Here is a 27,591-nt window from a genome sequence, read left to right as displayed (position 1 = left end):
TTTTTCTTGTTTCTTCTTTCACAAAATAAGTAATGTGGAAATATGTTTAACACGATTGCACGTGTATAACCTGTATCAGATTGCTTGCTGTCTTGGGTAGTAGGGAAGGGGAGGGAGGGAGAAAAATCTAGAACTCAAAATCTTATGAAAAATGAATGTTGAAAACTATCTTTACATATAATTGGAAAAAATAAAATACTGTTAAAAAAAAAAGAAAGCAAGAAAGCATTAGTAACTGGAAAGAGCAATTTTGGTTGAATGATAAGATCCAAAGTCAGACTGTACAGATTTAAGAAGAAAGTGAGAGGAAAAGGAGAGGCATTTTTTTTTTATAGATATTCTTCTCAAGTTTAGCCATTAGAGAGGAGAGATATAGGATGATAGCTAACAGGGATGGATGGATCAAGTGTGGGTTCTTTTGAGGGCGAGGGAGACTTGAACATGTTTGTAGGCAGTAGAGAAGCAGCCGATAGATAGAAAGAAGTTGAAGCTAAGTGAGAGAAGGTGTCCCCGTCTGTGGGAGAAGAGGGGATGAAACGGGATCACTTGTGCATGGAGAAGATTTTGCCTTGAGAAGCAGAAGGGCAACCTCATTATGTGAAAGCAAGGGTATAGGAAGAGGTAATGCAGAAGCATCTGAGTGGGTGATATCAGACATGTGGCCTACAACTTTCTCCAGGGCTGCTGGAAACAGATTAAAATGTAATTGAGAAATATTTAACAAAATAAATAAAAATACAATAAAACATAGATAATTTTACATTTTAAAACTAAGTCAATCTGTGGCCCACAGGGATCCTTCTGCATGATTTCATAGGCCCTGTTTCTATTTGAATTTGATACCAATGACTTTGGTGATGTGAGATGAAGAGAGGGGGAAGAAAAAGGAATTTTAGTGAATGGTCTCAAGTTTTTCAGTAACATATAATGCAAAGTTCTGAGTTGACAGGGTTGGAGAAGGGGGAACTATGGGAATTTTGAGGAGGGATGAAAAGGTTTGGAAGAACCATTGTGGTTTGAAAGAGCCATTGTGGTGTGAGTGAAGGACGGTGAGTTAATTAGGGAGCTGTAAGAGGATTGCCTTGTAAACAGTGAGGATTCAGTTGAGGTTATGTAACATAAATTTGTCCTAGCATGGGTTAGTGATTTTCTCCAGCTTTATTCAGCAGCTTGGGTGTAGGAGTTAAGGCAGAAGATGTTGGGAATTATCCAAGGTTGATGGGCATCCCTTCAATTTTCAATTCTTTGCTACCACAAAAGGAGCTGCTATAAATATTTTTGTATTTTTTTGTACCTGTTAATTGTCTTTTCATAATTTTCTTCTTTTTCTTTCATTTCTTTACCTATTTTTCTTCCTTATTTGAGTTTGAAAGCCAGTTTTAGCTCTTTCAGGAATTCTTGTTGGACTTGTGTCCAATTCACATCTTTTCTTTAAGGCTTTGCTTTTACCTTTTTTGACTTAGTTTTCTTCTTCTGACTTTGTATCTTTTTTTTTTTTTCTTCTGAGTTTGTATCTTGATCTTCCCTGTCACCATAGTAGCCTTTTATGGTCAGGTTCTTTTATGTTTGTTTGTTTGCTCATTTTCCCACCCTATTTCTTGATTTAGAACTTAATGTTAAAGTTTGACTCTGTTCTCAGCATGGAGGAGTTAGGAGTAGGAGGGGCTCCATCTCAAGCTTCAGGCTTTTTTGCACTGCGGTATTCAGAGCTAGTTCTGAGGGTTTGGAAGTTTTCAGCGCTTCCCAGACATTCTAAGTTGATGTTGGGCTCTTTCCATGTTGCTTGGTTGTACATCACACAGCCCCACACATGTGTCCTATGGTATGATCTGGGGAGAGTTGTAGTCACTGTTCTCTTGGTCTGCAATCTGGTCCTTAACCAGGAACAACCCTTGATCCATTGGAATTGTAACTGATACTTCTTTTCAGGGCCCTTCTCCCTTGGGACCAGAAACTATATTGTTCCTAAGGGTCCCTGATCCCTTGGGGTCAGAAGGGATACTGCCTGTCAGGGCTCCCACTCCTTCTTAACTGATAGAGCTTATCTCTGCCCATGAACTATTACCCAGAAGTGGGTGTAGGCAGTGTAGTTGCTAAATGGTGTCTGGTCCTGCATCCAGCCTTAGCCCAGGGGTACCCTGTAATCTCTTTCTGACCAGTTGCCAGGTCACCTTACCGTCTCTGATTTGAGAGTTTCCAAAGCTGCTGCTGCTTCTGTCACCACCATCTGGTGTTTCATCCATATGGGCTCTGAGCCAGTCTGCACTCCTGTATCACAGATCTGTCTTTCCAACCTCTTACATTGTCTTGGCCTGGAAGAATGTCTCACTCTGATCTTTTGTTGGCTCTGCCACTCCAGATTTTGATTTGAGGTGTCATTTTAAAGTTGTTTGGAAGGGAATGTTGGGAGGGCTCAGCTTTCTCTACTCTGCCATCTTGGCTTCTCCCCTTGACCTTCTAAATTGATGTTAGGCTATTTCCATCTTGCTTAGTTGAGTACTGCACAGCCCCATGCCTGTGTGCTGCCCCATTTCCCTTTGTTCCTTGGCTCTCTGGCCAGTCTCCATTGCAACACAGATTACTGCCATCTCCCAGCCCCAAGCAAGCTTCAGTGGTTTTCTCTGACAGAAGGGGTGGGACTAGTGTCGAGTCCTATTGCAAGCCATATTGGTTTGTGTACCTTGCCCAGCCAGTGGGGCAAAGGGGTCCTATGTAAATGACAGAAGTTAAGGATTAGCCTTCTCTGTTATTCATTGAATTGTTACCTTGTTAGGTTTCTTGTTGCCCTGGACCATGGCAATAGCTGAAATCGTTTTATCTTTTGTGCATAATTGCTATTTTGAAGAGTTTGAGGGGGGTCAGAGAAGATGTCTAGTACTCCACCTTTTTTTTTTTTAGTCACATTACCTAATTAGAATAACTTGAAAAAAATTCATGACAATAAATAGTGCTCTTCGGTAGACTTCCATGACAGATCCCCTGTAGTCTCTTGGACCTCCCATCTGCCCTTACACCTTCCGAAGTTTGGACCCTACCCTTTACCTACCTGCTTGAGAAGGAAGGGAAGGAAAAATAATGGAGAAGAATTACCAGGTGTTTGATGTGCCCTACACATTGGCCAGATTCTATTCAGCTTCCTCCTTGATCTTGGGACCCTTCTTGACTTTAATTTGGGTCTTGACAAAAGGGGTAAAAACCAATGCCCTAAAGCAACATTTTGCCCTTGCTTATTTTTTCTTCCTAAAAATCTGGGAAATTTGGTTAGCTGAGAAATATTTGGGCTGATTCTTAGGTGTATAAATATGGGAAACTTTATGTCCAGAACAAATTATCTTAAGTCTCTTAAATTCACTTTTTTATAAATGGGAGGGTTTTCACTTTTCAGTTAAAGGTGGTAAAATGTTCCACATTAAACTGAGTTTGGACATAATTGAACCTATTTTAATGACTCAGAAATGACTTTGAGTACCTTAATTATTTTGAGGATTTTTTCCTGAAGCACAAATCTGACCATGTCACTCCATTACTTAGTAAACTCCAGTGGCTCCTTAGCCCCTTTCAGATCGACTGAAAGTTCCTCTGTTTGGCATTTGAAGACTTCTTTCAAACCTGGGCTCAGCTTACGTTTCCAGCCTTCTTGGTTCAGCCTTAAACTTTAGTAGTTAAAATTGCACTAAGACTTTGGGGACCCCGGCTTCATCACTCCCCTCCACATACTCTGTATTCTGACCAAAATGGCTTTCCTACTGTTCTACTTACAGTACACTCCGTCTCTTCTAACCAAGCCTTACCTTAGCTGTCCTCTTTCCTAGAACGCACTACCTCTTAAAATTCTCCGTTCCTTCAAGATTCAGCTCAAAATGCCACTTCCTACATGAAGCCTTCCCTGATACCATATCTGTTAATGGTTTCCCCCGTTTACCCAAATTATTTTCTGTTTTATACATACCTATATTAGAACAGATTTGTCTCCCCAGGTAGAATGTTACCTCTGTGATAGCAGAGACCGTTAGGCTTTGGTGTTTTATCTCCTGTGCCCAATAGTGTCTCTCTCCCATAGTGAGTGCTTAATAAAGCTTGTTGATTGATCAGTTCATTGGTTATAATGTCTTAGGGTTCCGTCATTACCATCAGTTATGATTATCTCGTAGACATGTAGAAAATGCCAATTAATATTTTGGTGATTGATAATAAATTCACATTTCTACAGTTTTAAGGTTTAAAAGGTGCTTAAGCAGAGTGCTTATCATCACCATTTGACGGATGAAAAAACTGAGGCTCCGAGAGGTTAAAAGTCTTGGCCTGAGCTCCGTAGCTAGTAAAAGCTACCTGAGTATCTGAAACCAAGGCTTGTCATTCATTCCAGTTTTAGTGCCAAATAAGAGAGCTCACTGTATCTTGGCTTTGTTGGCAAAGACATCTTCCCCTTTGTTTTACAGATGAAAGCAGAGTTATTTCTAAATAAGATGGACCTTATTTAATTGGATTTCACGGAGTGATCAGTCTAGAACTGGAAGGTCATTGAGTCTACCCCCATCGTTTTACAGATGAGGAACCTGAAGCCCAGAGACAAGTTCAGTATTCCTTCCATTGCACCTCTCTGCTTTTGTCAAAGGCTCTTTCTGTAGCCCGTTATCTTTCAGTATGGTAAGGGGAAATGAACAGAATCATCAGAGAAGGTTTTTCTCCTAGCACTGAGTATTTATTTTACTGCAGTTTAGTCCAGCCTTAGCAGTGAGCTTTTCAAACACTCATTAATTTTAAAGGCAAGCCAATTACACAGTCATGAAGCATGTATAGGTGCCCACTGGGTAGGAGGGACCCTGTTGGGTGCTGGGAGACAGACATCTGAGGGAAGTAGTCCCTGTTCTCCAGAAATAGAACATCTTACTTTTGTATTTAGGCAGGAAGATTGTTCTCTTACAACTGTCATTTGAAATTTTTATTTAATTTCCTAACCTCAAACCTCTTATTTTTAAAATAACCGCTTCAATTTGACTTTGATTTCCCACCATCTAAACTATTTATTGCAAGTGCTCCCTAATAGGAATACTTTGACTTGCTACCTATATAATCTTGGCATGATCAGCAAGATGAGTTGCTATTGGAAGTGTTTATCTTAAGATGCTCCTTTCTGTTGTCTGCTCTTCGCTTGTTAAAAAGTGATATTTTCAATCTCATGAATTTGCTTTTAGTACACTTTAGAATATATAAGCATAGCTGACTTTCTTGCTCATACTTAGAAATTTAATTCTAAAATCTTCATTCAAGGCAAAAGATAGTAGTGTAGAGAGAATGTTCTGTGTAATTAATCTGTATCCTACTGCTGCTGTGAACATTTTACTATTAACTGAGCCTGCAGCCACCTCTTTTATTTTATTTGCCATTATAGAAAGAAAACCTGGTAGAGGGGCCAAAGGAAGGTAGATGAGGGAGACTTGAAAAATATGGTGTTACATTTCCCACTTTACATAGAGAGGAAAGGAAAATGACGGCAATAATAGTTATATACATTTTATAGAAGCTAAAAGCTGTTTAGCTGCTGTGTTGACTAGCTTTAAGAGAAGTGTTAACACCCTTTCATTTCTCTAGAGCACCGGTTTTTTTTTTCATCTATTTTGGAGCCAGGGGGTGAACATATGTTCAGGGAAGCTCAGTGCCAATAGAGTAGTGTTTTGTTTTGTTTTGTTTTTTCCCCCATAAGTTGAAGTAAAAGCCACTTGAATTCTGGAAATCATTCAAACAAGATACTTTTGTTAGCAGCCCAGTCAAATGCATATCTGGCAGGTGTAGCCACGGCTTTCTGAGTGTCAAATGAAAGCATTGGGAAGTATTTCTTTAAGTTAAATGCTCATAAAACTAGAGTTCTGTGGGTTCTCTCTTAGGGACAACAATAACTATCTCAACTATATTAGCTAGGTTATATTATAGGACACAATTATAGCATGTATAGAATATGTACATACGCTGCTAAAATTTTTATAGTATCTGAGGCAGATTTTTCATGTTCTTGAAGAGCTGAATATATCCAAAACCTGCCCAGCCACCAAAGTACCTTTCATGGAGCTTGCTTTCATAAGCCTCATCTTCTCTACAGATAAAATTGTATATTCCTTGAGAATAGGAACTGTCATGTTTCTTTTGCTTCCGTTATAACACCAAATTAAGTGCTAAGCATGTAGTGGATGTACATTTAATACTTACTGAATTGCATTGAATTTAGTATGACAAACATGACAACTTTTTTTTTTTCTTCTTAGTAGTGTTAAGCACCTTTCCTAGGCTTCAGTTCATGGAATGCAGCAAGTCGGTTTATTCCGCAGAAACACTGCTTGATTCAAGTAGCACTATACTAGATCTCAGAGCACTGTTCTGTCTCTCTGCCCCTCTCCTCTCTCCCTCTCATTTCTATAATATTATGTCCTCTTGTAATCCAATGTCATATGTTTAGGTACATGCATGTATGAACTCCTGTTTATCTTGTCATGTGTATATTCTGCAAGTGTGGTGGCTGTTTTGCTCTCGCCTTTTGATTTGCGCTTCCACTCAAATGGTAAGCTTCTTGTTGTAGCCACTATGAGGCTATAACACTTAGAACAGAGTGTGATGCCTGGTGAACACTTGTTGGTGACAGTAGTGATAAAGAAAGTCACTGAGGATTGGTTGATGTTTGTGATACATGATTCTAGGAGGATCAAATGAGATCATAATCACAGAGCATTTAACGCAGTGCCTGACACATAGTAAGATTTTATATAAATATATATATACATATATATATATATATGTATGTGTTATTAATTCTTCTATAGTGCTTGAAGGTTTCCAGAATGCTTCACAAGTGTTATCTCATTTGACTCTCCCAGAAGAGTGACATGATGAGGTGTGTGTCTGGCAGCTGTGTGGAGGATCGAAGAGACAGCCTGGAACTGGGGGAGACACCCAGAAGGCCACCGAAGCCAACCAGGCAAGAGGGGAGAAGGCATGGAAGAAGAGTGATGTCCTCTGGCAAATGGAACCGATTGACAGTGGTTTTGTTGCAGATATGAAGCCCAGAGAGATTATGGATTGTGTGAATTGAAGCCCAGCATTCCTTCCCTCACCCTCCAGCTGCTCCTTGTCTTTTTCTTTAGCCCCTTCACTTTCATTGTGGTCAGAGGAAAGAACCAGAATAGTCAGAGAAGAATTTTCTCCTGGCATTGAATATCTCTTTGACTCTAATGTCATCCAGCCTTATCAGTGAACATTTTGTTCCCTTATTTGTTTTAAAAGCATATTGAGTGACTAATCATCAGGCATTTTGTAAGTGCCGACTGTATGGGTAAGTACTCTTCTAGGTGCTGGGAAGACAGACAAAAATGTGACCATCAATTGATTATGTTTTCCAGAGTACATCATCCCCTTCCGTCCCTTCTCCCCTCTGGCCTGCTTGGCTGCAGTAGCCTTCTAAGCATTTCCCCTGTTCCCAGCCCTCTTCTCTGTCCTCTGCACAGCTGCCAGACCGATACTCCAAAAGCATGGGCCTAGTCCAGTCACACTTCTGCTCAGGAAGCTCCAGTGGCCCCCTTGACTCTTTTGACTTTTAAAGTCTTTGGCATCCTGGCTGCGGCCTATCTCCCCAGGCCCTGCCCTGACCTCCCTTTGCTGTTCTGGGCTCCCCGTCACCATTCTGTGTCTAGTTCCATGCCTTTGCTTAAGCCTGCCTCCAAAGCTGGGGCTACACTCCTTCCTCACCTCCACCTTGGAGAATCCCCAATTTCTTTGAAAGCTTCTAGTACCCCCTCTGACAGAAGACCTGTCGTGGTTCCCCCTGATTGCTAGTGCCCTTCCCTGCAAATTAGCTTGTCTTGATTTCCTGATTCACTTTCTATGTATGTGTTGTTCCTCCCACCCCCAGAACTGAAGCTTCTTTGGGTGCAGGTGGCCTCTTGCTTTTGTCTTTGTATCTTGATGCCTGGCAAAGTGCCTAGCAGAGAGGTGACTTGTTGATCTTGGGTGTACTGAACCCTCTGTTGTGTACTATATACCGTTATATACAGGTTGTATTAGTCAAGGCATGGAATGCCAGCATGACAGAATGGTTAATGTCCTAAACTTGGGGTCAGGAAGACACAAGTTTGAATCCTGCCTCTGACATATACTTGCTCCCATGAGCAAGTCACTGAACCTCTCTGAGCCTTAGTTTTGTCATCTGCAAAATGGAAATAATGCTTGTAAAACTGACTTCATAAGATGGTTGTGTGGGGTTCAGATGAAATATTTTCATGTAAAGCTCTGGCTTTAGTGCTAAAAAAGAGTCAGTGACTATTGCCATGACCAGCAAAGTTTGGTAGTAATTGTATATCACATCAGAACCAAACCATACTTATACTGCTGCAAAACCCTGCTATGAAGTCATCCAGCCAATCACTCATTTAGAAGTTAATTGCCCCTTCATTACATTCCATTTTAACACAGTGTTTTCATGGAGCCAATTAATTACATTAGGCTGGGAATGCCAGAAAGGCCACTGGTGCTGAGTACTGTGGAACCTGGAGCAAATTACCTCTGGCTTAAAAAAGAGGCAGCCATTTACAGGTGTGGGTGGGAACTAGGCCTGGGTCAGTCTGGAGAGTAGCTGGCACGTGACTAGGCTGGAATCTTTACTGTGCAAAAGCCATCATAAACCCTACTGTCTAGATGAGCTGAAGAGCAGAGCTTTTTAATTGTCTATACTTTGTCCTGGTTTAAAAAGAAAGCTTCATTAAAATACTTTCATGAGAAGGATGAATTAGCATATCTATATTTACTGTATCTGGTACAGCACATCCCACATAATAAAACTAGCTGCTTTCACAGATCTATCTGTTGATAGGTCAATTGATGGTGTATAATTTGACTTTATGAAATTAGAATATTACTAATCTGATTTGAATAGATAGAAAATTGCATTTGGATCCATCTTTGTGTGGCATGAGTGTAAATTCACTGCACACCCCAAAGGACCATCTCATTTGCACTTAAAAGTTGATCACTTTTTGGATTCACTTTTGAAACAGTTGGTACTTGAAAGCTGATCTTAAGGTTTCTGACCATCAGTGTCGCTGCACTTCTGGAAACCAGGTGCCATCGCCATACTTCAAAGCCGCCATCGGGGCTATGCACCGTAGGCACTAACCCAACAGGCTGTGCTGTAAGAAGAGATCTACAGCAGGGACAGCGCTAAGCTTCCTAGCACGGCTGGCTTTCATCCATTGGCACGGGAGGGGCGGGGCTGAAAGTCATTTGCTTATCTTTGCCAGGAGAACACATTCCTGACGTGTTCATGCACATACACACACACAGACACACAGACACACGCACGCAAAAATCAAACAACTCAAGGGGAAGTGCTAACGGTGCTCAGGAAATGCTTCAGGAAGGGGCACTTTTGCTGATGCATGTGAAGGAAGAACATTACAAAAATGAGAAACACACTGGAGTGGGATTTGCAGTGCCTTGTTTGGAACCAGCAAAGAGTGTGTTAGTGACAATCATGGAAGCGTTGGCAATTTTATAGACACTTTTAGTTTAATTACATGGTTTCATCAATATCTGAATTTCAGGGAAGAGGACCTTGCACTAAGTAGGTCATTGTAAAGTAATAATTGTTAGGCACCTTGCTTTGTAGAACTTTACACTAAAAGATGCAGGTCTTGCTAATTATTTGGACACTGCAGCATGAGGTAGATATATGGCTCAGTGGATAAGAGCTCTGGCCCTGAAGTCAGGAAGATCTGAGTTGAAATCTGGCCTCAGACACTCACCAGCTGTGTGGCCCTGGGTAAGACACTCATCTTCTGTTTGGGGAAGGAAATGGCATACCACTCCAGTATCTTTGCCAAAAAAAATCCCATGGATTGTATGGTCCATGGGGTCATAGAGAATTAGCATGAAAGACTCAACAATAACAACAACAAAAAATGTTCTTGCCCTAAAAGATGCAAAACTATACAAATCTACTTGGGGTTTTTTGTTGTCTTTTTTTTTTTTTCTGTGGGATAAGACTCCTCCCTAAAATTCTTTGGGCTTTTGTTAGTACTGAGTATGAGTTTACACCTCGTTGTTAGCGATTGAAAGCTGTGGGGGATGAGGAGTGCTATGAGTATTAGGTTTTTCCATTTGAGTTAATAAAAAATGGTAAGACTTACCTCTGCCTTAGATTTCTCCTAAAACATTATGTAAAAGCAATATGGTGGCCAGGGAGGAAATGGATTGAACTGAATTGACTAAAGGCAGTTCTGAAAACATGAATGGCTTATTACTTGGAAATCTTCTAATTGCCAGGAGGGAGGGGGAAAAAAACCCTGTCACGATGCTAATAATATCTGTTACCATGAGAAATAATGTGAATACAAAAATGAAATCTTCCTATAAACATCTATTATATACCATTTGGAATAATAGATGCAATTCTAACAGACTGGAGCACTGTGAGGAGTTTAACCACAAGCGATTAGTGTTCATACTAATATATGCTTGCTTTATAACACATGGGGGCCTCCTTGTTTGTACAAATTGCCTGGCTTGTAGAACAGAAGCATTTTCCTTCCAGCAGCGTGCAATCACTATAAATAAGTCTCAGAACCAGGGCCACTAGGCATCTTGTAAATATGCCTGTTCTTCCCATTGCCTTGTGGTTTCTGGACTTTTTTTTTTCTTGTTGTGATTAAATAAAGGTTATAAATCCTTTTGCAAATGTATATGGTAAAATGTAAATAAGTAAAAATAAAAGCTTGATAGGAAGAAAAGAGGAGGAGGATAGTGGTGAGGAAGAGATTTTCAAAAATGTTTTTTGAAAGGGCAATTTGTCCCCAAATGTTTAGGTCAGTACATTTCTGGGCAACTTTATACCTTTTAATAACATTTTTGCTCTGTAGCATCATTAGAATCAAGTGTACATGTTTGTGGATTTGGGATTGGGAGGGTGCTATCTTTTTGTTTGGAGCCCTTTCAGAGAAGGAGAGTTGTCTAAGGCACAGGTTGGAATGTAGATGCCCACGGCCTGCTCACTGTCCTCTTGGGCAAATAACAGAATAGATTGTTCAGAACGCTGACTTGGTTAGGAATCTGCCCCCATGGTTTCAGCAGGGGGCTGTTGGGTGCTACCTGGGGCATAGTTTAAAGCAAACCAAAGGTAGCCTTAAAAACGTTTGCGTCCTAGTTAGGCCTTAAAGCTAGTGGGAAGGAGGTTGGGGTGGGGGTGGAATAGAGAGTGAAAAGAATTGTGCGACTGCAAAATTGTTGTAGGATTTGAATTAATTAATGAAAAACATTGATTCAACACTTATTATGTTCCAAGCACTGTGCTGAGTGCTGGGGACACAAATTTAAACACACAATAGTCCTTGCTTTCAAAGTGCTCACTTTCTGATAGAGGAAGAAAACACATATAGTAGGGTTTGGCTTCAGGGAAGATGGGGTACAGAGGCAAAGCAAAGGGTAATGCCACTAGGCCGTACAGTGGATAGAATGCCAGGCCTAGAATCAGGAAGAGCTGAATTCAAATTTGACCTCAGATACTTAGAAGCAATTTGACCCTGGGTAAGTTACTTAATTTCAGTTTGCCTTAGTTTCCTCATCTGTAAAATGGGGCTAATAATGGCATCTAACCTCCCAGGGTTGTTATGAGGATCAAACAAGATAATATTTATAAAGTGTTTAAATTAGTCCCTGGCACATAGTGGGCACTTAATAATGTTAGCTACTATTATTATTAGTGTCATTTCCAAGGATAAAACCACATCCTTGAAACTCTTTGATGTTCCTGAGGAAACTTTCTTTTCTGTGTGTCTCTGGTAGCAGTTCCTGTTGAGAAGGAAGGGCCTTACCCCAAGGCTTGCTCACCTGGCTGTTGACTTTCGTGCTGGGCTAGAACCTGGGCTAGTCGTGGGGTGTTGGGTGGGAGGCTATGCTGCTCCTGGAGCTCTTAAGCTTGCTTGCCGTTGATAGAAACTGGTTGCTAGTTGGTGTTGGTGGTAACTGACATGGCAGGCCCTTTCTCCACAAAGATTGATGTCCATGAGGACAGACCAGAAGCAGGGCCAGTGTTCTAGAGGTTATTGTTGTTCCCAGGACTCTTGAGCACAAAATCCTGGGCTTGTGTCCACTGGGGTTCAAAGGGAAGTGGTGGTGATTTGACATGCCCAGCACACAGGGCCCCCATTCTTCCCTCAGATTGCCTTGCTGGTTCCCAGCTACCCTGTTGGTGGGAGGGGCAGGCATGACAAGCTTCCCTTCTCTAGAGAAGAGCTGGTCAAAGGGCTGGTGGACTGAGGGACACTTTATTCATTTAATGTTAGTGCATAGAGAGATCCTAATGTTTTCCTAGCAAAATTACCTACCTCACAGGATTGTTATGAAACTCAGATAAGATTTTACATTTCCCAGCCTTCACTACAGTTCCTTGGACTACTCCTCTGGCACAGAGGACTTTGATAGGTGAACCTTGCTTTGCCTCATTTTTCCCAGAATGAGGCCTGCAGACTATTTTTGAGCCTCTTCCATGCCGTCCCCCCCCATTTGTCTAACCTCCCTCTTTCTAGCTCCCCTCATTAGACTGAAAGCTCATTGAGGGCCAGTCCTGTCTTGCCTGCTTCTCTTTGTTTCCAGCAGGGTGCCTGGCACAAAGGAAGCACTTAATAAATTAGCTAGCTAGTTAGCTATCAGTTCTGTGAGGAGGCATTGCAAGGTTTCATTTTCAATTTAATAGATGAGCAAACTCTATGGGGAAAAGCTTCAGGCAAGGAGTCAGAAGACTTGTCAAGTCTCAGCTCTGTTCCTAACCCACCAATTTTGTGACTGGAAAATTAATCCTGTATCTCTGGGCCTTGTTTCTAAATTCAGAAGGTTGTACTACATGATTTCTAAGGTTCCTTCCAGCACCAATAATCAGTGAATCTACGAAACTCATTCAGAAACAGTAAAAGACTGGCTAGCAGTCCCATGGCTGGTAAAGCCAATCTAAGCCTTAGAACCCAGGTTTTCTGACTCCAGGGCAGTGCTTTTGTACTTTGGAAAGTACTTCATGAACACAAGTTTGACTAAAAGCTAGCAGAGAAAAAAAATACAGTCGTTTTTATTGGTGATCTAGAATGAATAGCTTCTATGTTCTTTTTAGAAAAAAAAATTAGTTTTAAAAATTTCTTGCTGCATGACTCTCTCCTCCCTCTTTGCTTGGGTTTTCAGATCAACTCCAGTTTTACAAAGAGGATCCAGACCAAAATCAAGGACCTCCTGCAGCAGATGGAGGAAGGTCTGAAGACCGCCGATCCTCATGACTGCTCTGCGTACACTGGCTGGACAGGTAAGCCTAGAGCATAGCATTTGGGGATCTCTTTTATTTTATTCCTTTTGCTAGATTTTGAGTCTCTCTCCTTTTAAAATAATTAATTATTTATTTGTAAATAAGAGTTTGACATAAGCACTTTTTATACCTTAAGGTGTTAAAGAAATATAAGTTATTACTTTGAACTGATCCTTTGTTGATCAAGTGCTTTACAAAGGTCTTTTGTGCCCTAAGGATTTTTGACTAGGTAATCAACATTTGAACTTTGTTCATTAAAAAAAATCTTGTTTGAGCTGACTTTTAGCTCTGCAACTAACTGCCCATGCTGTTTTATCATAAGCATGCCATAGTAGCAGTAGTATACTCTCTGATCTTTAAGGCAGAATGAGACCAGAATTGGGGTTCTGGCTATCATTTACTACCTCTGTCTGTACCTTGTACAAACCTCTTTATTGCTGTGTGCCTCAATTTTTTCATCTACCAAATGGGGATAATAATACTTATACTACTATTTCCTCCACAGAATTTTTATGAGTATCAAATGAGATAATGTCTGTGAGATCACTTTGTAACTATGAATGTAAGTTAAAAACAATAATAACTGTCTTAACTTGCCTGCCCCTACCCCAATGCCTTTGTGGCTCATTATGGTTGAGTAGATTTTTTGGCGATTAAGCAATCAGCTACTCTCCATCTACACTAGTTTAGAAGTGAGTGAAATACTGAGCCCATCTTTTGAAAACAGGAAATTTGAATCTGTTCATTAATAGATGAAAGTAGCCAACATTAACTGTTGGATAGCAAGAAGAATTCTTTGGAGCAGGGATTCTTAACCTTTAGCAGTGTAGGGAAGACTATGGAGCCCTTCTTCGAATATCTTTTAAAAATTAGTAATTGACATAAAGATTATATTTCAGTTAAAGGTTAGTGAAAAAAATGTTTTTGTCTCTCTAAACTAACAAATCTCCTGAAATCTGTAAATGGATTAGATTAAGATTTGTCCTTTTCTAGATTCTAATATTCCACTAATTCAGCATGTAAATACCTATTTCATGTATAAGTAGTAATTCAGTCAGTGCAATGATGGAACAAAGGAGATCAGAATAAGGTCTTTGTTCTCCGAAAACTCAAGCCTAGTTGATGACAATAAGGGAGAATTTGAGAAATAGCCATAGATATTGGCAAGAACTACCCCATGTCTTAGGGAGTTAGCAGTGGATGGCTTTCTACTGTCAGAATTGCTGATCACTATAACATAATCAAAACCTTTTAGCCCTTTAAGAAGATTATAAACCTGTAGACTGAATTTAATATATAAAACCAGCAAATGTTATGCCAAGGACAAAAGCTTTGATTGACTTAAAGATTAGAATCCAATGGGAAAACCTTGTAAACACCTTCCAACATTAAGGTTCTTAGATTCTGTTATATTTAAGGATAGAACAGAGACCATCTAAATAAAGAAGAAATCAATGTTTTCAACATATTAACAATATGTTTAGCTCTAATGTTTCTGGCAGTTAAAGGATAATGGGAAATATTTTGGTTTTAAAATTTGCAGTTGACACAAACTGGAAGGGATAATTGACACATTTGTCAAAAGAGTCAGCATTCAGAAATATCTCCTTGGACTACATCTACTCAGATAAATCAAACGTTTATTCTGTAACTATTCTTTGTCAGGTATTGTGCCTGGTTGCTGCAGAGAGACAGAAATGAAACAGTCCCTGTCCTTAAGGAGCTTTGCTTTCCAGTGGCTGAGACAATGTGTATGCATGGAAGTTTATAAAAATAAACATGTAATAACTCAGAGAGGAAGCCCCAGCCTCTGAGTGGGGGGAGAGGGCAGGAGAGCCCAGGAAAGGCTTCCTGCAAGAGATGGTGTTTGAGCTGGGCTTGGGAGGAAACAAGATCCTGAGAGGTGAAGGTGAGGAGAGAGACCATTGCAGGTGCAGGGGCAGCCGGTGCACAGGCTTAATCAGGTTGTAGTTTCATGTGTGAGGAGCAGCAAAAAAGCCAGTTTGGCCGAATTAGAGAGTGTGGGGAGGGGACTAAGACAGTTCAGGCTGGAAAGGTAACTTAGGGGCCAGGTGGTAAAGAGCTTTAATTGCCAAACAGAGTATTTTTTATTTAATTCTAAAAGTAATAGGAAGCCATTAGCGTTTACTAAGCAACAGAGTGACATGATCAAATTTACCCTTTAGGAAGGGCATTGGCATCTGTGTGGGAGGATGCTGTGTGGAGGAGAGTTGTGGAAACCAATTAGGAGACTGCTGTAATATTCTAGATGTGACTTTATGAGGGCCTGAACTAAAGTAGTACCCTGAGAATGGTAGAAGGGGAAGGATGCTAGGAATGGTGCAGAGATAAAATGGGCAAGGTTTGACAATTGATTGAATATGTAAGGTGGCAGGGAGAAAGGAGCCAAGGATGACTCCTGAGGCTTGGAACTTGGGTAGCTGGAAGAGTGGTCATTCCCCCCACTGAGGGGTTCTTGGGGAAAGATAGTGAGTTATATTTTCATCATGTCGAGTTTGATACATCTATAGTACACCAAATATGAAATGCCCAACAAGCAGTCAGTAATGCAAGGAATGGAGCTCAGCAGCTTGGTGTATAGATGGGGGAGTCATCTGTATAGATATGGTAACTTAACCAAAGTAACTGAAGATATCAAGAAAAGAGTTTAAAGAGAGAAAAGAAGAGGGCCTAAGACAGAGCTGTGCAGTATGTTCACAGCTTAGAGGGTAGTCCTTGAATGAAAGTCCAACAAAGGAGACTGAAGAGGAGCAGACAGAAAGATCAAAATTGAACCAAGATGGAGCAGTGTCAGAAAAGCCAGAGAGAAGAGAGTAACCAGGAAAAGACAGATGTCAACATTGTTCAGTGCTGGAGAGTTGTCAAGAAGGATGAGAGTTGAGAAAAGGCCATTGTATTTGGCCCTTAAGGGAGGGAAGTTTCAGTTGAGTGGGGTGGTCAGAAGCCAGATTACTAGGAGTTGAGAAGTGAGTGAGAGGAGAGGAAGTGAAGACAAAGAGTGTCAAAGGGAGGCTTGGTATGGGATGATAGCTTGAAAGATTGGTAGAGTCAAATGGGGACGGGGGTGTGTACTGAAAGCTTGGGGAGATCTGGAAATTTGTAGGAAGTAAGAAACGAATTAGTAGAGAGGGAAAGATTTAAGAGGAGAGGATAATTAAGGGAACCACCTGCTGGTGAAGATAGGAAGAAGATAGGATCAAAGATCCAATTAGAGGGGTTGGCCTTGGTGAGGATAGGGCCCATATCTTCATTAGAGGGGAGAGTTAAAGAATAGAGAATGGGAGCTAATGACAAGGGGTTTTGAGATACAGAGCAGTGGAGAAGGAGCTCAGAGTTGATACCCTCTTTTCTCTATGAGTTATGAAGTGAGGGTGCTGTCTGCTGAGAGTAGGCAGGAAGAGGGAGGGAATCTGGAGGAGTGAAAAAAGGGTTTGGAAGAGCCACTAAGAGAAGTTTCTAGAGGATCAAGAAGGAAGGAGTGAAATGCTTGCTCTATTGCAGTGAGGACCTAGTTGAGATGAGCTGACATAAATTTGTAGCTGCAAGCCTTCCTCCACAATTGGGTTAAGAAATTAGCTTTAACGTATATAAGATGGGGGAGATATTGGTAGGCAAGTCTGCTAGTTTTAGGGGACTGTAGTTAATTGTGACATGGCGACCAAAAAGGCTAATGTGATCCTAGTCTGTAAGAAGATTAGCACAATGTATATAGAATGCTGGGTGATAGCTCCTCTGTACTACCCTGGCCACACCACATTTAGAACAGCGGGTTTGCTTTGGTGGCACTTTTTAGGAAGGCCTTTAATAAGGCAAAGGGAGTTAGGAAGATACTAACCCTGAGGACCTATCCTAGTGAGGATCTTTTGAAGGGACTAGGAACAATTAGCCAGCAGTACAGAAATTGTGATAATCGGCTTAAAATATTTGAAGGACCAACACATCGAAGTGAAATTCGGACTTTTTCTGTTTGGCCTAAAAAAGGGTAGTTTTTGGAAGTTTCAGAGTCACAAGTTTAGGCTTGATATAAGGACAGACTTATTTCCTAATAATTAGAAGGGAAATTGGGCCATCTTAGGGAACCGTGGGTTTCCTGTCACTGGAGGTGGCCATGGAAGACTAGGCATCACTCGTCAGGTGTATTGGAGAGGGATTCCTATTCCAGAACAGGTTAGAATGGCTTGGGTCGCTTCTAACTCAACAATTCTGGCATTCCTTAGTCCATTTGCCCCCTAAAGTTAACAGTGAGCCATAAAGTGCTGATTATAGTAGTTATATTTTATTTTTTTGTCATCAATAAAAATTATTTAGTGCCAACAATAGTAAACAGATGCAGGAGGTCAGACAGATACACACAGTAAGGAAAACTGATCCCCAATGCAGTTATGAATCTAACCTGGCTAAAGTGAGTTTAAATGTGAAAAACAAAAGTATATCTAAGAAGGAATCATAGGAGGGCCAGCTAGCAACAGGCCTCTTTCCCCAGCTGCCCTTGTTTACCTCTAATGTTCTCCAGCCCAGGCATACTTGCTCCTTAGTGTGTTACTAACTGCGTCTGTCATTAAAAGATTCCATTTGGCTAGTCTGAAGAACATTTGGCTTTTGATTCACTGCTTATCCAAAATTGTACCCTATTTTAAGAATTACATTGTCAATCATATTGTACCAACTTCACATAGTTAAATTAAGGCTGTTTTAAATAGAACCTTGCATTATATCTGCTGTGTTTTTTTAGTTTGCTCATAGTTAACTCTGTCTACTTTCAGTAAATTCAAAACAAAAATAAAAAAAGAAGCATTCATGTTGAGTGCTGTTTTTAGTGATCTTTTAAGTATTGTTTTATTAGTTATAGTCAATGGACCCATCACACTGGTTTGAGGGACATGGATTCCAGTTACTCCTTTCTTCACCAAGCCAGCTAAGTGGAGGTTCATCTGCTCTTGGTTTTTAAATAGATAGAGAGCAGACTGGAGGTGGAAAAGAGGGAATAGAAATCTGCTGAGTGGTTGCATCCTTGCTCTAATCTAAGGTAAAGCTTTTTATCTGTGTACATTGCGCCTCCTACTTCGGAAGCTTGGCCTTCTTTATTCACAACTATCAATTCCAGAAATTGTTTCTTATCCTAATACAGTGGCAGGAGTTTGTGCCAAAGAATGTTGAAAGTGGATCCTAAATACTGCCCCTGGGGCTGAGGCAGAAGGGAAATGTAATAACACTTTTCTTTTGGGGGTGGGGGCTTATTCTAGGCATAGCCCTTCTGTACCTGCAGATGTACCGAGTCACTTCGGACCAGGCCTACCTACTGCGATCCCTGGATTATGTGAAGAGAACACTTCGTAATCTCAGCGGCCGGAGGGTCACTTTTCTCTGTGGGGATGCGGGGCCCCTCGCCGTAGCTGCTGTGGTGTACCACAAGCTAAAGAGTGACAGCGAGTCCAGAGAGTGCATCACAAAGTGAGTTTTCAGCCCAGAGTATCTCTCATTTCCTAGTTGGGGCCATTGCTGTGGAAAAGTACCTCAGAAAAATTACTTTTGTGCTTGTCTTACATGAGACAGAGGGAAGCCAACGTGCCACTTCTGGAACAGAAAAACTTTTATAATCTGCACTGTAGGCATCATAATGGGACAACCAAGTTCTCTCTTCCCATGGGCAAGATTCCATTGGAGCGATCTGTACAGCTGAGACATGAGTTGGTTTATATTTTAGGGAATGAACATGTTACTTTGAGTCATAGTCGAAGCCTCTTTCTTAAATATTTTTCTCTCAGATGCCTTAGCTGGCATTTAATGAAAGCTGTCTGGGTTAGGGCTCTATACTGACTTGCTAACTGGTATCTATTAAGGGAGAGGAATTAGTGGGGATAGAGAAGGATTTGGAGGGTTTTTAATCTGGGCGTTGAATCAGGGATGACCCCGTTCACCTGGTTCCAAAGAATATGTGAATATGGGGGATTAACTTCTTTTTAATAAAGGGTATTCCATGCCTCTTCTGAGGAAATTAATTTTGGTTTTATTTTGTTTTTTGTTTTTTGTTTTTTATTAGACTTTTGCAGCTACAGAAAACAGTTGTAAGTCCAGACTCAGACCTTCCAGATGAGCTCCTTTATGGACGGGCAGGTTACCTATATGCCTTACTGTACTTGAATACAGAGATTGGTCCAAACACGGTGTCTGAGACAACTGTCAAAGAGGTATTGATTATAGGAGCTAACTGCCAAACCTGATAGCTATGCAAGAGTTATACTCCTCTCTTTGTTTAAAATCTGGCAGTGACCAGGATCATAGGTCTAGAGCTGAAAGGAACCTCCTGGCAATCTATTCTAACTCTTTCATTCTACAGAAAAGGAAAATGAGGCTCAGAGAGGTTGAGTGACTTTCCCAACATGACTTAATAAGTAAACATTAAAGGTGGGATTTGAACCAAGGACCTTTGGCTGCTCCAGAGTCAGTACTCTTTCCCCTTGTACTGTGCTGAACATTCTCAGGCACATGAGAAATAGCTCCCGTTTTTCTTTCTGAATAAACTTTTAAAATCAACTACTGCCTCCATTGACCTATTAGCAACCTTTCCTTTCAAAACATTCTTCCTAGTGTCTAACGTAAATTCCTTATGCTGTAATTTATCTTAGTTGTTTCTGTTTATCCTCACTAATGATAACGATAATTGACCTTCCCTTAGCTGTCTTTTCTCTGACCTAACTGAGCCAGGTTCTCCAGTCTATCTGAACAGGTTTATTTTCTAGACTTCGGTATTTTCCTCCTATGAAGAAAAAGTAAAGTTGGAACTAGAAAAGAACAGTAACAAAGTGGTGTGAATTATTGGATTTCTTACCACTACCCACTTCAGACTGATAATCAATAGAGGAGACAGGAAAGACCAATAGTAAGCTATTGGGTAGTAATTCCTTCTAAGTACCACAAAAGCTATTTGTAGAAGCGACTTTTGATGTTTTTATAGTGTCCTAGGTTTCGTTACAGGGAAAGTCTCTGGTTGACTTGGAGCCTCAGTTTATTAATCTGTCAAAGGGAAGTAATGTATGCTGAGTACCAGGAAATTTTCATATAAAGAATTTATATAATTCTAGAGAACTATTATTACCTTAGATTAGATTGTATTAATAATAAAGAGATTGGTATTTGGAACAAAGTCATTACAAGTTTTTGAGATTCATGTCGTCTCATCTTTAGGTAGTAAATGCTATCATCGAATCAGGTAAAAATCTATCCAAGGAAGAACGCAAAACTGAACGCTGCCCACTGCTGTTCCAGTGGCATAGGAAGCAGTACGTTGGAGCCGCTCATGGTGTGGCCGGAATCTACTATATGTTAATGCAGGTAAGTGTGTTCTAGAGTCAAGCTCTGTTGGCAGCACAATAGACTGATCATGTTTACATTTTGGTCGCCAAATGTTGATAAAACCTATTGGTCTTGTACAGTATGAAACTAGAGACTTACTGTTATCCCTCATGTAAAACTGGTATTTTTTAGAGAATGTGATTTCATTGCTTTGCTTTGAGTCACAGATGAATTAATTCTCCCCAGATCACAAGCTAGATGCTCTGAAAATATATATACTATTTGTACCAAGCTGCCTGATGGTCTAGGTGTTTGCAGATAAGCTGCCATGAGTGAAATTCTGCCATCCACTCATTTGCTTAGTGTCTAGTCTCCCCTGCAGAGACTGTCCCGTAACAGAATTGGCCTCTGCAAAGGCTGGTGATTTACTTCTTATTAAGAGACTATATTGTATATAAGTCCCTGACTAATAAATGGGTTTGGATTTTACCTGCTCACAAATGATGCTTATACTTCTAACTAAACTCAAAGTACTATCTCAGCTACAAGTTTCTGAGTGACTTTCATGTTTGTTATTGTTATTTTTAATGGGAAGATGCATTTTTAACTCCAGTTTTGCATGCCAGGAATGCGTCTCTGCTCACAAAACGTCCTCCCACCCCCCACACCTGTTGCAATAGCTCCCTTAGAAACAACCCGAGAGGAGAAGGCAGTAGGTCCTTCTGAGCATCAATGACCTCTTGACTTCCTGTTCCTCTCCAGCTGCATTGGCTGTATCAGGTTCCATAATTTCAGAGCTGGGAGCACCTTCAGCAGCTACCTCATCTGACCCATGTGTACTACAATATGACCAATACATGGTCATCTGCCCTCTGTTTGCAGACTTCCAAGGAGGGGGGACCCACTGCCTCCTGAAGTGATTCATACAGCTTGTTCCCCCATTCTGAGTTTAGAAACAAAGATTTGCTGCTTCTCTCAGACATAGGAACAAGGACTTTAGACTCAGACTTGTCCTTTGTTCATTTGTTAGCCAGGAAATACTAAAATGAAGTCTACCCAAGCACTGATGAAGGTCATTAGAGGCCGAGACTGCTGAAGCAGATTCACCTTTGTGGGAAGGGTGAAGCCTTAGTAGAAAGCTTCGGACGGGCAGCAGACATTCAGCTGCTTAAGATCCTCGTGAAAGTGTCATTGTCCAAATACCTGTGCTTCTTGCCTCTAAATCCTCAGAGCCATGTTTCTACGATCATGCCCTGGAAACACACACATAAGTGATACAGCCCTTGTATGGCCTCCACTCTACAATGAGTCACAGAGACTTTAGGCAGAAGGAATGCCATCTGTCAGCAGATGTTCAGTGACAGCATCAGCTCCTGTTTTCAGTAGCCCTTCCCGTGCTCTCCATCCATAATCCTCATCTTGACCCTGCCACAGCAGAATACCCTCAGCTGGTTTAGATACCACTAGTGGTAGATCACACCAAAACTCATCCTTAAATAATCCAAAATTAATTAAACACAAGTCCCCAAGTGCATCCTCCAAGTTGTAGGGTCTCAAGGACATGCTTTCTAGGGCAGTACTTTCTTGACGCTCACTCTCTTACCTTAGTGCCATATCTGTTGCTTCTCCTTCCTAGTTCTGCCAAAGAAAAATCTTTTTTTGGGGGGGGGCAGGGTTCAGCTGGGTCTTGATTTTTAGGTTTCCATTTTGGGATGAGAAATTCTCAGTGGTTATTGTTCTGCAATTTCAGTGAAGCATCATGTGAAGGTACCAAATTGACCTTTAAGCAAAGATTTCTTTTACTGCAGGAAATGTGTCAACGAACAGACCATCTGCTTCGATGCTGACTTTTGTTAGAAAATGATTGACCTTTTTTTTGTGATATTCACTCTTTAAAAGTACCTATTAATTCAAGAACTAATAGGGCTTACCAGGCTGCAGTATTTGTGGTGGCTTCTATGATTAATGAGGTACAGATAATGCCCCAAGTAGCAGTGTAAAACACTAAATTTTGCCCAATTGTTTTTAAGTACCAATATAAATAATTCTTGCACAGCAGAATTTTGAGGATAAGAAATTAATGCCAGCACAGGTCTGAGTCCATTTCTCTATAATTTATTTACCTGCTATAATTATACAAGATAGATAAACATGGAAATGGACCAGCCTGCCAAATCTTTTGCAGTATATACAAATCTTCAGAATAACTAAAGTCATGTGTCTTTTAAAAAATAAAATACCATTTGTAGTTAGAATAGTTATGTCATTTCTATATTCCCTGGGCAATTACAGTTCTCCATGAGACATAGGGAATCTTTTTCTGTCAAGGAGTTATATCCCATAGAAATAAAAAGCATCATGATTTAGTTGTTAACTTAGTTTTAAAAGAGAAATATACATTATGAAGTTTTTAAAAATATTAAATATTATATTTACTTTCTTTGAAACTATTCAATATATAAAACACTTTAAAAAATAAATATGTCTACTTTGTGGCTATTAAAGGGTAGAGAGAAGGAAAAAGAAAAGGGAAAAGATGGGAGAGAAAAAAGAAGGCAATCGACAGTCATAGGCACACGTACCAAGAGAGAGACTGAGCATAGGCAGAGTAAGAGGTGTAGGGAGACCTGTTACACTTAATTATAAGTGCTCATTGCCAGGTCGTCTGCAGGTACACATGCAGCAGATGATAGAATGATGGATAGAAGAGTGTAAGCTGACTGCAAGATAGTGGCATCAAAGTCACCCCGATTTGCAACCTCAGTGTCACTTAATTCTCATACATTACACCGTCAGTTGCCAAGTCTTTTTATTTTTACCTCCTTGACAGTTTTTGCATACGCCCCCTTCTCTCCACTCACACAGCTACAATGATAGTTCAGGCCCTCATCCCCTCTTGCCTAGACTATGATAATAATCTGCTAATTGGCCTCCCTGATTCAAGTCTCTCCCCACTCCAATCCATCCTTCATATAGCTGCCAAATTGATTTTTCTAAAATGCAGATCTCAACTCACCCTCCCTTACTGCCCCCCCCCCAAGTAAATTCTGCTGTTTCTCTATACCCTTAAAGATCAAATGGAAACTCCACTAGTTAGCATTTAAAGTCCTACATAATCTGGCCTAGTCCTGCTTTTCCATGCACTGAGCAGTCCAGCCATGCTGGTCCTCTTAACTGCTCCTTACACACAACACTCCATACATCATCCCCTGTGCCTGGTATGTACTCTCTTCTTACCTCTGTCTTTTCAATTCCTAGTTTCCTTCAGTATGAGGCCTTTCTCAATTCTGCTTAGTTGCTGGAGCTCTCCTTTCCACCACCCCCAAGATCACCTTGTCTTTGTTTTGTTTATGTTTTGTATGTACTTCTGTATGTGTGTGTTATCTCCTCCATTAGAATGTCAACTTGCTAAGGACAGAAACTGTCTTTGTATCCCCAGTGCCTAGCACAGTACTGGGCTCAGAGTAGTTACTTAATACATCCCTGGTGATTGATTGATAAAGACAATATTGAGAACATGTATACTTGGAAAGGAAAGTGGTACAGTCACTCATCAAAAATGAGATACAGTAGTGGGGGTTTCCAGGGTTACACTTGGGTTGTCTGGGATACTAAAAGATAAACAAGAAGGAGACTAGCTCCTTGGATAGCTACTTCATGTGGCATTTAGGAGGAAAACAGGCAAGCAACATGTAGGGTGAGATGAGAGATGTGGAGGACACTCCGGTACTGATGTATTTACTTTTATCTCCAGCACCTATTTCTCCCAGAGTGCCCCCTCACTCTTCTTCTCTGTGAGCCAACCTTTATAACAAAGAATTGAAAAAGGGAAGAGGGGGGCAGAGCCCAGTTCAGTAAAACTAACGAACCAACAAAAAAGTCTGACATCATCTGCAGTTTCCCATACCCATAGTCCTCTACCTGTGCAAAAACAAATGGAAGTATCTTCTCAACTATTCTTTGAGTCCAAGCCTGCTCATTATAAAATTTCAGAGCATTTAGTTTCAGCTGTTTTGTTGTTGTCTTTCCATTTACATTGCTGGAGTGATTGTGTTGTTTCCTTTGTTCTGCTTAATTCATTTTGTATGTTTATATAAGCCTTCCAATGTGTCTCTGTATTCCTATTCATTATTTCTTAAGGAAAGTGATTTTTCCAACAAAAGGAGTTTCAATAGAAAGGATTTCCTGATTAAGTCTTAGATAACCAGATAACTAAAATAACCAGAAACTCTTTATTTGCCAAATATTCTAATCAGTTGAAGTTTTATTCTGTTTACTGTGACATAGTTATCTTTTTTTAAATGCTAAAAGAATATATTATAAATGTGTGCCTTGTTTTGTTTTAAAGCCAGCATCTAATGTGGACCAGGAAACCTTGACGGAGTTGGTGAAGCCAAGTGTTGATTATGTGCGACATAAAAAATTCCGATCTGGAAATTATCCATCCTCATTAAGTAATGAAACGGATAGATTAGTCCATTGGTGCCATGGTGCCCCAGGGGTTATACATGTGCTTCTACAAGCCTATAAGGTCAGTCTTCGCTTTTCTTAATGAACATCTAGTGTAAAGATGACCACCTTTTCTTCACAGAAGTAGATTTTCGTTTTGACTTTGGGCAGTACATAGACTTTTCCAAATTAACATTTTTCCAAAGAAAGTAGGAATTATTTTTTTAGTTGGGTTATTGTTGTGTCTCACTAACTGGCAGCATTTTAATAAATGGTGGAAAACCTAATGACAGCACAGTTTTCATTCTGCTGAGATGCTTACAACAAAATGAGGGGCTAGAATATTTCACCAGCTGCCAGTATTTGACTTACTTCTAATCATCCATGCTCACAGACTTTCTTTTTACCCCTTTCTTACTTTTGACAAGATTTTAATATGATATTGCCATTCAGGAACTTTGTACATTTATTTAAAGTTGCTTTGGTGTCTGCCTGAGAACTAAGGGAAATAAGTGCAGGTAACGTTAAGGTCTAGGGCTTTTTCAATACTGTATTAAAAAGAATTCCTGATGAACAGCTTGAACAAATTGCCGCCTGTAAGTTAAAGTGAACAGTGGCTCTTGTCCAGCCTTCTTTTCCATGGTTTGTATCCTTATTTGGGACAGTCTTCTCACTAGAGATGGTAGTATTCTGAATCACTTCACTCAACAACCATGCAATTCATTTGTTTCCATGAGGATTGGTTATGATTATGTGGCAAGATTTTGTGATACAGGAGTGAAAAAGAAGTCATACCTAACAAGAGTAATCATTCACATTTTCGCCTGAAATGATAAATGCTAAAAATTTGATCAACTTGGCAAAGAACTGAAGCTTGATGTTCTCAGATCTTTTGTTTTTTCAGGGACTCACGATTGCATTGCCATTAGGAATTCCTTGTGAGGAAGTGCCCTCTACTGATGCAGGCCTGGACCTCCTTCACAACCTAGACAGTCTTAGAATGGTCTGAGGCATTGGGAGGTGACAGGGCTTGCTATTTTGTTTTAGAGACAGGCCTTGAACCCACTTAGAATTTCCTGATGCTGGCCCTCCCACTGCATGCCACTGCCTGCCTCCCTTTCTTTTAGCCAGTAGTTAAGAGAATGAACATAAAAGAAAGTAAAACATCTGCCATCAAAGAAGACCAGAATCCGTCTCCTTTTCCTTTCTTAACTCTTCATGAATATTCAGCAGAAAAGGGCATTTACTGAAGGACATTAAATAGAGAATCCTCATAAAACAAAAGAAAAAGGTTTGACGTGGGCCTTGCATAACTCAGAGGGAGTATTCAACAAAGTGGTGGCCATTGGCTTTTAGTATAAGGAAGAAATGGCTAAGGGAGGATTTGGGGAATCCATGTTACCCAGGTTTCTTTTTCCCTCAAAATTCCTCTATTTAAATACTAACCCAGCCCATCCCTTCTCAGTATTAACGTGTGAAAATATCTTACTCATTCTTTTGCCTAGTCCTGCTGCCTCAGCTAAGGATACCACCCTGTGCTTAACTGCAGCTGTGTTTCTACCATGATGCATTCATCCAAAGACATATTTCAGCCTGATATTATCTGTATAGATATCCTTCAATATACAGCATAGACATAGAGTCTAGGCAGCTTGGCTGCTAAATGGATTTCTGTGTGCCCACAACCTCATTTCACATTCACTTTTGAAGGGTGGCGTGTATCAACAGAGTGCTCTGCCCTGCTTAAAAGTAATCCTTGGCACTGGCAATCCTTCCTACCTTGTTCTGTCACTGATCTCAGTCTCCCAGTGGACTGGAGAAAGTAGGCAGGTAACAAGGAGTCAGGCTATCATGCTGCCCAACGAATCATTTGTCACCAGAGCAGTTGGTACCATCACTCCTGACCCAGCGATTGCTCTGGATGACTTAGATCAATTGCCTAATGCACTTGGACACTGGAGAGGAGGATCCCCCTTGGATACAAATACCTTTTATAAAAAGGAAGGCATATATTAAGCTGAGAAATAGTATAATCTGTCTGAAACAAAAATGTGAGTACTTATACAAGAACACTATAAACACCAATAAGCTGTGCAATTAAAATAGCAAATGCAGTCCCAAGTCCAAGCCAGATACAAACAAGAAGTTCAAAAGGGATCGTAGAAATAAGCAGAACGCTTGGTTACTTTTGTTTTCAAACCAGTAGATTCACCTTTTGTTTGATGTAAGAATAAGCACTCAGCTGCACCCTTGCTTTATTAGGCTGCAGGAGCAGGAGTTAGGGTTGTAAGGGGATCACTGGGTGGGGGAATTGTGGGAAAGGGGGAGCAGCAAAGGGTTTAGGTATTCCTAGAAGCATCAGGGCACAGATGGCGACCTCAGGTTCCCCCAGCAGTGGTAGGGAGGTGAGTCTCTAACCAAGGCAGACATTCACGTAAGTGGGGTGTTCATAAGTCAGCCCCCTTCTCTTACTTGTCTACAAATTAGACATGGTTCTGTCCCAT

General features: G+C 40.6%; 1 protein-coding gene across 1 annotated transcript in view; it reads left to right on the top strand.

The window, feature by feature from the left end:
• LANCL2 (LanC like 2) overlaps positions 1-27,591 on the top strand; it is a 58,586-nt gene that overhangs the window by 16,076 nt on the left and 14,919 nt on the right. Inside the window, exons 2-6 of the mRNA XM_027837246.1 lie at positions 13,207-13,324; positions 18,589-18,796; positions 19,386-19,533; positions 20,531-20,677; positions 24,987-25,169. Coding sequence (XP_027693047.1) covers positions 13,207-13,324; positions 18,589-18,796; positions 19,386-19,533; positions 20,531-20,677; positions 24,987-25,169 — 804 coding nt within the window. The remainder of the gene's footprint in view (positions 1-13,206; positions 13,325-18,588; positions 18,797-19,385; positions 19,534-20,530; positions 20,678-24,986; positions 25,170-27,591) is intronic.

This window comes from Vombatus ursinus, unplaced genomic scaffold (assembly GCF_900497805.2).
Source record: "Vombatus ursinus unplaced genomic scaffold, bare-nosed wombat genome assembly UNPS02014820.1, whole genome shotgun sequence".
NCBI lineage: Eukaryota > Metazoa > Chordata > Mammalia > Diprotodontia > Vombatidae > Vombatus > Vombatus ursinus.
Note: the sequence above shows the minus strand (reverse complement) of the source record. Positions and strands in the feature narration are given on the sequence as shown.